General features: G+C 37.0%; 1 protein-coding gene across 1 annotated transcript; it reads right to left on the reverse strand.

The window, feature by feature from the left end:
* Nucleotides 1-7,895: 7,895 nt before the first annotated feature.
* LOC131030068 (E3 ubiquitin-protein ligase Os04g0590900) lies at nucleotides 7,896-10,296 on the reverse strand. Its single transcript, XM_057960755.2, has one exon. The coding sequence runs from the start codon at nucleotides 9,142-9,144 to the stop codon at nucleotides 8,239-8,241; it is 906 nt and encodes a 301-aa protein (XP_057816738.2). The 5' UTR covers nucleotides 9,145-10,296; the 3' UTR covers nucleotides 7,896-8,238.
* Between the last annotated feature and the right edge of the window lie 1,081 nt (nucleotides 10,297-11,377).

Genomic DNA, 11,377 nt, shown 5'->3' on the forward strand with positions numbered 1-11,377 from the left:
ACAAATAGACACCAAGAAAACATTTTGAGTTACTCAAACAATGACCACTTATCAAATCAACCAAACAATCAACATTGACACACAACTATCTTAACACAGATGCATCCTTCCTTACCAAAACAAAGACAAGATGATATTTTCTCTTTGACACAATTTTTTTGTTTAAGCTATCAAGTACTTGGTTAGTTTGTTAGTTATTTATTCATTTATATCAGGTTCCTACGCTACTCCAGGATATCCACAAATGATTAGAGTAGCCAGGATGGTTCCTAAGCATTGTTTGTGTATCTTCTGCGAATTATTCCAATGAAGTTCTGGGGCATGTACTAATGGTGTCTATGTGGGAAGTTCACTAAGTTACGTGATCTTATGCAAAATATAGTCATGGATCGCTATGGCTTGCTGCCTACAACGTATACCTCAACCATATGAGCATGAACCATTATGGAGGGTCCATATTCTTTATTTATTTATTTATGTTGCTTGCTTCCAGGTACAATGCTCCAAACTTGGTTCCTACTACCCTGTCCAAGATTGATACTACCATTGCTCAATGATGAGAACTAAAAGCACTATGGATCGCTATTTCATCTCATCTGTTTATATTGCATTCCATTACATATCACCCATCCATTCATTATTCATATTTATGGTTTTTATGCAAGTGTGAACAAGTTAAAAATGAGAAGTTATTTAATACTCAATCGGTCTTGGATACAATCATAACAGAGTTCTCTGATACATCATCAGTGCATCATGCAAATTCTCACCAACCTTGCATTCATCTATCATGAATACATGGCATCATCATTTCATTACATTTAGTTGCATTTAAATGCATCTAGTTCATTATCATTTACTTACATGTAGGTTCATTACATTCATTTTCAAATATTCATTAAAGTGCATTTAATATCATTTAGTTGCATTCATTATCATGTACTTAGATTAGTATCCTTAAAATCATTCACAATCATTCATCATCATTTCAGTTTGTTTACAATACATTCATCTAGATTCCTTTAATTGCATGCATTTATTTATCTATCCATTTAGTTAAGTGCATTCATCTATCCATCCAGTATATTTTTATACTCATATATTTTATCTTAAAAATATTTCATTTAGGATTCTTTAAGATGCATTCATTATCCTTTTAATTGCCTTAAGGTGAAATTATTCATTATCTCTTAGTTGCATTATCATTGCATTACCATTTCACTTAGTCATATTTTAAATCATTTAGAATCATAACATTTGTTTATACATTTTATATGTGCATTCATTTAGAAATCATCACATGAACATTTGTACTTTACATTTGTTTATCCATCTTATAATTATTTTTAACCATCTATACACACATTTACATAAACCATTCGATTCATTGCATTTCATCATATCAAACACAACTACATATCATCATTTCATCAACATAAACACAAGTGCTATCTCTTTCATAGGTAGCATCATTTCATTATGCATACGTCATCATCATGGCATTACATACATAAAGCATTACAACCAATGCATCATACATATATTAACCTGCATCCACATGTTAGAATCACATTCATAAAGATCATAAAATCATCATCATCACATACATATAGAAATCATCTCATCATCATCTACATCTAACAAGTAAACACATCCATCTATGCATAAATCATAAACCATCATCCTACATAAATCCATACATATAATCAACATGCATATCATCACAAAATATGGGATCTCCTCATATATCACATCATATATCATCTTGCAAAAATATACATGTATCAGAGTATAATGATGTCAAAAATATCGGCTACCAAGAGCCATCCAAGTCACAGTCCAAAATGACAAGGTAATAAAATACATACAACTCTCTCAAATGGTACTCTGGCCAGATGTTGCACCACCATCACCACCTACTCCCCTACTACCCCCTGCACCACCCGCACTATCTCATCATGGAGGACCCATCACACCACCACTGCTCTGCATCCTCTAAGATCGCTCTGATCTTGCCCTACGCATCTGTGAATAGCACAGTGCCCACTGACTGGCTGGCACCGTCTGCTGATATAAACCCCGCCAATACTCTATCTCTGCCTGAGCCCGTTCGAACTGCCTCATCACCTCCCCAGTAGGACCCTATGCTCCTACCCCAACTCGTACTCTCTCCTGCAGCTCCATCAATCTCTCCACTGCATCATCTCTCTCCCATAATACTACAGTCAACTCTGACTCTCGTGCAAACAACTGAACATCTCTAGCTACAACCTCTACCTCCATATCCTCTAGCCAAGTCTACAAAAATACTATCATCTGATCCCGAAGATCTCCTCCTTCCATCCCCATCGGACCCTTTCCTCCACTTGTAGCTCCCTCTCCTCCTCTAGTGGCTCCCTCTCCCATATCCATAGGTGCCTCTCCCTCCCCCATATCCCTACCACCTAATCTAACTCCTCCTTGCATCAAAGGCTCCTGTGATAGTCGCAATGGCTGGCCGCCTCTCCCTCTCTGCTATAACCGTCTACCTCCACCACCTCCACCTCCAAACCCACCACCACCTCCAAATCCACCACCCCCACCACCTCCTCCTCCACCACCTCCTCCTCCATCACCTCCCCTACCTCGTCCACCTACTACAAGTCCTCCCCCTCCTCTCCTCCTCCGCCTCTGTCTCCTATCATCGTCAAAAGTTGGAATCAGCTCTACCAGATCCGATGTGCATGGAATAGTATGTCCAATAAAGTACTGTGTGTACTCATATGTAACCCCTGCATCTATAATCCCCAACCTCATATGTCATGGTCTCACCTGTAAAGTCCGAAACTCTGCTAAGGCCTGATCATATGGTAACATTGGCCCCCAATGGAATCTCTCCCATACTGCCCATGCATACTCCCCTGATCCACTTAGAAATCCTTGCCTCCAACCAAACTGCCTCATCACTCTGCCAGGTACCTATCTCTCCACATTGTAGGCTATCCTACCAATCAAGTACCGTGTCATAAATACATACAGCAAGGCCTCTGCATCATCATCCCAGGGCTCACACTCAATATAGGGCCTCCATATCACTATATCTAGATCATCTAATGTCCATTGCCACCACTCTAACTTCCCCAGGTGGGGCTGACTCATCATACCTCTGTACAAATACACATGGGGCTGATCCACTACCCTAAATCTCAAACTAATAGGTCGTGTCATGGATAGGTGCTCCCATGCCCAAATATGCAATAGAGTGATCCCAACTCCTAGAGAATTCATCTTTCAGTTACCACCTCATGCAACTCCTGATATAAGTGTGCCAGAATGCATGGTCCCCATGCAAAGTGGGTCCCCTCAGTCATCATCTGCTCTATAACCTAGCCCCAACCCATGGCTAGTCCATGTAGTCGTCGATCCGGGCATAGCAGGCCCCCAACAATCCTTGATCATATAGCTGGCAGTGGCTCATATAATGCAACTATCTCCTCCCATGCTATCGAGCCATCATGAATAAAGAAATCCTCATCAAATATCCATTGCACAGCCGCTGTCCCCCATGCTTGATCATATGTCACAAGATCCCCTTGGATCAGGATGTGTAAGATCCACCACACATCCTCCAATGTCACAGTCATCTCCCCCATAGCCAAATGGAACATACAAGTCTCGTTGTGCCACCGCTCCGCTAATGTTGTCATCAGGCCGCGATTCATCCAAATCACAAGCATGTACATCACATCATACATGCCTATCACTGCAATGCAATCAATCTCGGCCTCCGTCAACCAATCTCTCAACTGTTGTGTGGCTGGATGCCTCTCCCGCATCTGTAAGACGGGAAGATCCTCCTACACATCATCACACATTCGCATCATCATCAGTTGTTTTGTTTCAAACTTTCTTAAGTTTAAACCTAGACTATCAACAAATACTCTGATCAAGTCTCTTCGGGTCTCAATAGGTAAGCAATCATGGCAAACCTAGACTACAACAGATATTTCTCATAATGACCTAATCTCAAAGGGGTTGCTATGGTTCAAAACAACTAACCTATCCATCCATCCACCATTGGCATCATGAGATTTTCTAACACAGGGGCATCTGTTTTTCAGACAATAGCGCTATTCTACTAACAATCGCGCTAAAACAACTACACACTAGTGCTACAAAACCACTAGCGCTAAAACCACTGCACAAAAGTGCCATTTTTGAGCAATAGTGCTAGAAGACTAACTCGATAGTGCTAAAACTACAATCGCGCTCAAACAACTATATGAATGCACTAAACCTTGCAAAAGTGCTAAAACCACTATGCAATAGCGCTGTGGCGACACAAAAGTGCTAGTTAAGTGACAAAAGCACTAAAACACAGTTTTAGCGCTATTGTCTTGAATCAACTTGGATGCTGGAAAAAAGACCTCAAAAATGTGTGAAAAACAAAAATTCAAATTTGCGTACCACTGGTCCGTAGTCATCTAGCCGTTGGAATCACCAGCCCCATTCTAGCCGATGATCTTCTATAAATACTGGCATCCTGACTGTTGCTTTCTCTTTCACCAAAATCAATATGAGAGCTCTGAATTACTATGGAGATGGATGCAAATGACCCTGTTTTTACCCCTTCACCCCCATCTATACCCTTCGCCCTAACCCTAATTTTACCCCGCTCACCATCGTGGTCCTTGTGAACTTCCAACACTTGCCATTTCTCCGTGCTATCTCCAATTTCTTCTATTCTTTCACCGTTATTGCTAAATTCTTCTCTTCTACCTCCCCGCCAATTCTCGTTCTTTTTTGAGAGATCGTCCGATTTTTCAAAAAAAATTGGCCCATCTCTCGAGGGGGCATATCACCCATTAAATTAACATTTATGGGGCATATTTCTTCACACATATTTTCTTTCTTTGAAACGATGCGATAAACCGCACCGTCTCAAAGAGGGGCAAATGTAGTCACATAAATCTGTCCATTTAATTAAATGAATATTTACTATTTATTTGATTAATAAACCCACTAGCCAACAATTAATTAAATTAACATTTAATTAATTCATCCTCAAACATTCTCCTATTAATTAAATAAATTATTCAATTTATTTTAATTAATTCATTAAACCAAATTCACAATCAATTAAATGAATAAATCCTATTTATTTAATTTAATCCCCTTTCCTCTTTTAAATAAATAAATAAAATATTTATTTAAATCATTAAACTCCCTCCCACTTGCATTCTCCTACAAATGCAAGTTGCAACCATAAGTTGAAATAAATTAATTTTATTTTAATTTAAATCCTATTTTCCCTCACCCACCAAATCCACTTGCTATCCTAAATCCCCTTCTAGACTCTTCTAACCACTTTGTAACCATTCCTAATTAGCCTAATCCATCCCCTAATTATTGTCACATTCCTAAGCAGCTTGGAGTCACTTCTCAAAGCCTTCAAAGTCTTTGAAAAGCATTTAATGCTTTATGTGTTCAACAAGCTAACCTCTAAAGTCTTCCAAACCACTAATGGCTCTTACATGATCATTAATGGCTCTTACATAACCCTTTTATGGTTAAATCCACTTGCTTCCATGGTTAGAGACTTTACCTCTAACTCAACCCTCATTCAACCCATGGGTCTCTTCAAGCATTTATTGTTTTGACCATGGTTATCCTCACTAACTCTTGCACAAGAGTTTATCCATTGGATAAAGGCATTATTCTTTGAATAATGAATTTATTCACTCAACTCAACATTAACCCTACCTCCCAAGTTAACCCTCAAGTCATGTCAAGCATTTAATGCTTATTCCCTCTCCTCTCAACCCATCTCTTGTTGACATTTGTCATCCTGGGATTGGATTGAAAGTCCTCACATGGATCTTAAGCCCTTCAATCCTGACCCTTGCTGAGATTACTCAATCTCAACCCTCCATTGCTCCATTTTACCTATAAAATGAGTTCATTTCATTCATAATCCAGATCCTGAAAACTTGTATGCATTTAACCTATAGTGAAATTTAGAGAGCATTTAGCATAAGCATTTACATTTACTCTTTTGGACTAAAATTAACACTAGATTAGATAATGGTTTCATTTTTAGCTTGTTCACATTTGCATACTTTCACAATCATATCACAATCTTGAATCTCCATAAGACTTCCATAGCAGTGCACAACTGAAAGCTACACTCGTGGAACTTGGAGAGGAGAGGAACAAGGGAGGAGCAACTATGAGCATCTTAGTTAGCATTTGGAGGAGCATAGTTTATCTATTCTATGTTTGTATACTTTTTATTTCATGCTTAATATTTCTCTTGATATGCCTGTTTAGAATAATCTTTGGTTGCTAACACTAATGTTTGCTTCTTGTGTTCTTGTGTGTGTTGCCATCAAGCCAGATTTTCTAATCCTTTTTACAGAGCATCAGAAACTTTCCATTTAATCTAACTAGAAGTCATCTTAAAAGGATAAAATAGTTTATTGAAGAAAGAGCCACTTCCTTCTTCCACACATCCTCCCAAAACATAGTGTTCTTACCATTCCCAACAGGTTTCCTTCCTCCTTGCCTAACAACGTTTTTAACTTTTAATAAGTTAATATTCCAAACAACATAACCATTAGATAGATCAATATCACAAAGAAACTAACTCTAGGATGCCCATTATCTAGTTGTTTGTGCACTCCCACTTTTTTTTTTGCCAAATTCGTCATTTTTTTTCTCTAATCTTAGGTCAAACTCCCGAAAAGAATAGTCGTTATAGTCTTTGTAGTCAGTATTTAGGGATACAAAAAATCACTAAGACACGGTCCTCTTATATCAAACTCCTAAAAAGGATTGTCTTTGTAGTCACACAAATGGTCAAGGACAACTAGCTTCAATCATGGAAATGTTCGTAGAATGAGACTGCAAGATCTAAATTGGTTTTAATATTACAAAATAAATTTGTCTATCATGTATTATGTGATTGATTGATTAAATAAGATGTGATGATAAATTAAAAAATTGAACACTTTTAAATGAAATACATGACAATGAATTGTTCAAACATGTATAGCTAATTATAAGCACAAAAAGAATAGACAAGAGTCAACCTTTACACAAAACTACACAACATATCTTTATTAATTAAATCCTTCTATCAAAACAAACACAAAACTATCAATACGTCCTTTGTCTGTTGATGAAATTGAAAGATTCTTAATGAGCGCACTAGGAATCAAATCTTGCTGAATGCAAAACTCCGACATCAAAAAAGAGATGAAGCTAAGATTGTACCTAGATAAATCTAAAATACTTAACATTTAAATTTAAAAAATATATTAATGTAAAAACATTGAAATTGTAAAATTTTATCATAAAGTGGCTAGCATACGTAAGAGGTGGTGACTTCAATGAATCCCAATTTGATCTAGTAGTTTCTTTGCCCCCATTCAAAGTAAAGACCACCGTCCAAAAGTGGCAATGAAGAATTCAGCTCTTATAATTTGCCGTACCCACCATATTAGAACCAAATATTGCAGCCTTAAAAATTAAGCCAGCTACAAATCCCCATGAATAAGCTTGTATTCAGATTTAACATTGACCCTTCAGAATTATTAATCATAAATTTCAATGATGATTATTGAACACAATTTAAAAAAGGTTTTTATAATTATTCATATGCTTTTAAAAAAGGGTAGAGGTCAATAAAGAAGAATTTCAAAGGCGTTTTTTGAAATTAATTTTTTATGTATTCAAAAGTTCTTTGATCTTGGTATCATTTCCTTCTTTAACTTTTAAATTTATATTTACAATTTGATTTTTTTGTTCTTTTCTTTTTGTTAATGGATCTCTAAATTTGAGGGAAAAACATCTTTCTTTAATAAGATTGAAAAATATACACAATTGATAATGTAAACAATCTTTTGGAAAAAATATGATTAAAAATCAACTTTGATACCACCTTTTCATTCTCATTAAAAATAATTTTAACATCTAAATTTTCTCATCTTTCATGAAAGCAAAGGAATAACATATTTAGACATAATCTTCAAACTATCATCCTGCAAAGGATTCACAATCACTTTCCAACTATATAGATAATATCTGACTGCCATGGACTCCTGGTTATATCATCTTTACTCTTTCGAATTTCCATTGAACAATTCTTTGCAGGGAAAGAAAAGTTTCAGAATCCTCACTAATTCTGCTAATGTTTTAATACACAATGGACTTATTACTGGAGCTTCGTTGTCTGATTTGGACTAAAAAAATCAGAGGTCATACCAATAGACTGTCATTTAAATGCTGCCTGTGGCACCTGAAGGTAGTGTTGCTAGTGAATAATGATCCATAAAAGGCATTATAATTTTCCAATCCAGAGAGCCCTTCTCTTCTCAAAGGCTGCATTGATTCATGTCCAGGAGCTTCTAAATTGCTGGACATGGCAGTACAATTAGCTCCATTTTCTTCTGGTTCTTTCTCCATATTGGTATTCTTGACCTCTGGCAGCCCATTGTATTCTTCAACAGTATCCCTTTGCTCTTCAGCTACTGTGCTGTAATGGGCTTGTGGGGCTACTGTACTGTAATGGGCTTGTGGGGCTTCCTGTACACTATTGATGAAAATAATAACAGAGGAGTGTTCTAAAACAGGGGAAGGAGCAGGAGGTGGAGGAATGGTTATGGATATATCAGAACCCACAACATTAGATCGACAGAGAGGACAGTTGGCATGAGTTTTCAGCCACATATCAATACAATTTATATGAAAAGCATGGCTGCATTTGGGCAGAATTCTGAGGCACTCATTCTCCTCAAACTCTAATAAACAAACTGCACACTCTGTTCCTTCCATTAGGGCCAAATTTTCCCCCTTTCTGTACCTGCAAATGGGTATTTTCTTCAGGAGAGCCTCATCCAGCCCAAAATTCTGTGACCCAGAAAGCTGCAGCCCATCAGAATCCTGCACAACGACTTCATCATGGCGGCTGCGGGAGGGAATCGTCCACAGACATGGCTTGCAGTACTTAAGAAAGTATCTGTAATAGGTCACAATTAAGAAGGCAGCTGCTATCACTGCCACAAGTCCTATGGCCGGGGGACTGAAGGCCGAATTGGGCTTGGTTGAAGGCTGCCACACACTTGATTCAAATCGGTCATTTGACCCTCTAGGATCTGAGCTCATGTTTCTGATTTAAATTGTTGGGCCTCAAGGCTAAAACACTAACACACACTTGTTTCAATCCTACAGGTTTAAGCTTGAGTAAACTCAATCTTCAAATACAGTTGCTCACATGTAACAAGGGTAGTAAGCTAACTTGGCACCTCCTTGCAATGGAACAGAAGGATTTATTGGTGGCAAAACCCTCAAACATGTTGTTGAATTGAGTACCTAAATGTCGAGCAAAAAAATGTAATTGAATTGATGGCTGCTCTGTAATGGGACTGGACTGGACCCTTTCCTGAGCTTACCTAATTTCAACTAATAATTGAATTGAGTACCTAAAGGTCGAGTGAAAATGTAATTGAATTGAATTTTGCCTTGGATGGCTGCTCTGTAATGGGACTGGACAGACTGGACCCTTTCCCGAGCTCACCTAATCTAAACATGTAATTGAATTGAGTACCTAAAGGTCCAGTGAGTGCTCTTCTGTCCTACTAATTGAGTTCCAATGTCCCAAGATCTACCCACCACAGAGCAACTGAACTGTATCAACAATAAAACTCAAATAGTCTCTCCTCTGACTATTAGGGTTTACTTGGCCCAATCAACCTTGCAGTAACCCTTCTGCACATAAAATTCTAAAGACCCTCCCTCTGTAAGAAGCTTTACTCTATCCAATGAAACCCTAGTGCAGAAAAAACACTGAATCTCTTCAAACCAGACAAGTGCTAGAGGCCTTTGCAAACATCACAAGTAATATTTATGCTATCTATCAGAGGACATCCATGCCCACATATGGAACCACATTAGAAATACAATTTCCCATATACAATTTCAGCTGTAATGAACCCTGCATTCTGAAACCCTTCAGGCCCTCATATTTTGAAAAAGAAGGTTCAAAATTCTTATATAGTATGATACCCAGTGGCCATTTTTGCATCATAAATCTTCCTGCATAAAAAGGAATGACTTTCATCTGTGGGATAAATCTGGGCTGCTAGCTTGACAAAAGGAGAAAGACAATGGCTGCTGGCTAACTCCAATAGCTAGGTGAAGGATTTCCAATTATTTAATATTATCAAAGAATAAGTAGTCAGTCATCTGACGTTGAGTACAATTCAGTGCAAGGGATTAGGCAAGTTCAACAATAATATTCTTTTGTGTGGTTGGACAAGCACATCCAACTATAATATTGAATAAGTTTTTAAATCCGTCTGACTCATACAAAAAACCAAATAGCAGCCTTCCCCAGATGTTAATAAACTACCAAATTCCTAAGGCTGAAGTAGTTCTCAATATGACATAATTGTAATGGTTGCAGCAATGACAAAAACTTAGTTTGCAGGCTTTGAGACCAAATAATTATTATGCAATTAAAACATGGTTTGTTTGTGTGCTAATTAAAATGTTATTATGGTATGTTGATAGCAGGTGGAGGGAAGGTGATGCTATAGATGATGCAGACATTGAGTAGAGTGGTCGCTGGCTTATGAAAGCAAAGGCATCATCAAGATGGAGTAGAATTCAATCTCACTCAACTTCTTCTTAAAAAAACAAACAAACAATTGTTGCATGTATAGCAATGGTACAACTGAACCAAATAGACTCTCTACCCCCTTCTACTCTGACCATTATAACTAATGCTTAATATTTCTTTAAAGGCTTGACTGTAATAGCTATTTTTTGTTTTGTCGTTAAGAGAACTATTATTTTAATAAAAAGAATAATAGAAAATAAAAAATTATAAATTTGTGACATTGGGAAGACTATCTCACTATGTAGGGTAGGATAAGATAATTAGTAAAATGTAGGGTAGGATAAGATAATTAGTAAAAAGTTAATGATGAAAAAGTATTTGTTTATTGTAATGTTGAAATTAGTATTTGTAGGTCATTTTCTAAATTAGGTGTATTGGTTTAGGTGAAATGTTCTTAGTTCGATAATTTATCAATAAAGTGGCATATTTTTGTATTATGTTTGATTCATGGTTCGATCGCTATTTACATGTCTATTTTATTTTTGTTCACATTTATTACAAGTATTTATAATTTATTTGTTGTTTATCTATTCTCATTTGCACACATTTCTATATATTCATTATTTGCCTCAAAATTACCCATTTGACCATTGAAGGGAAACTGGGCATTCCACAAAAGCCATTTGAGATTAGTATGCTCTTCTAGTATCTATTGTTTTTTTACAAATAGATAACAATATGTCGATACAAACATATACTACTATGTCATTAAGCAAA

Source organism: Cryptomeria japonica, chromosome 7, assembly GCF_030272615.1.
Source record: "Cryptomeria japonica chromosome 7, Sugi_1.0, whole genome shotgun sequence".
Lineage (NCBI taxonomy): Eukaryota > Viridiplantae > Streptophyta > Pinopsida > Cupressales > Cupressaceae > Cryptomeria > Cryptomeria japonica.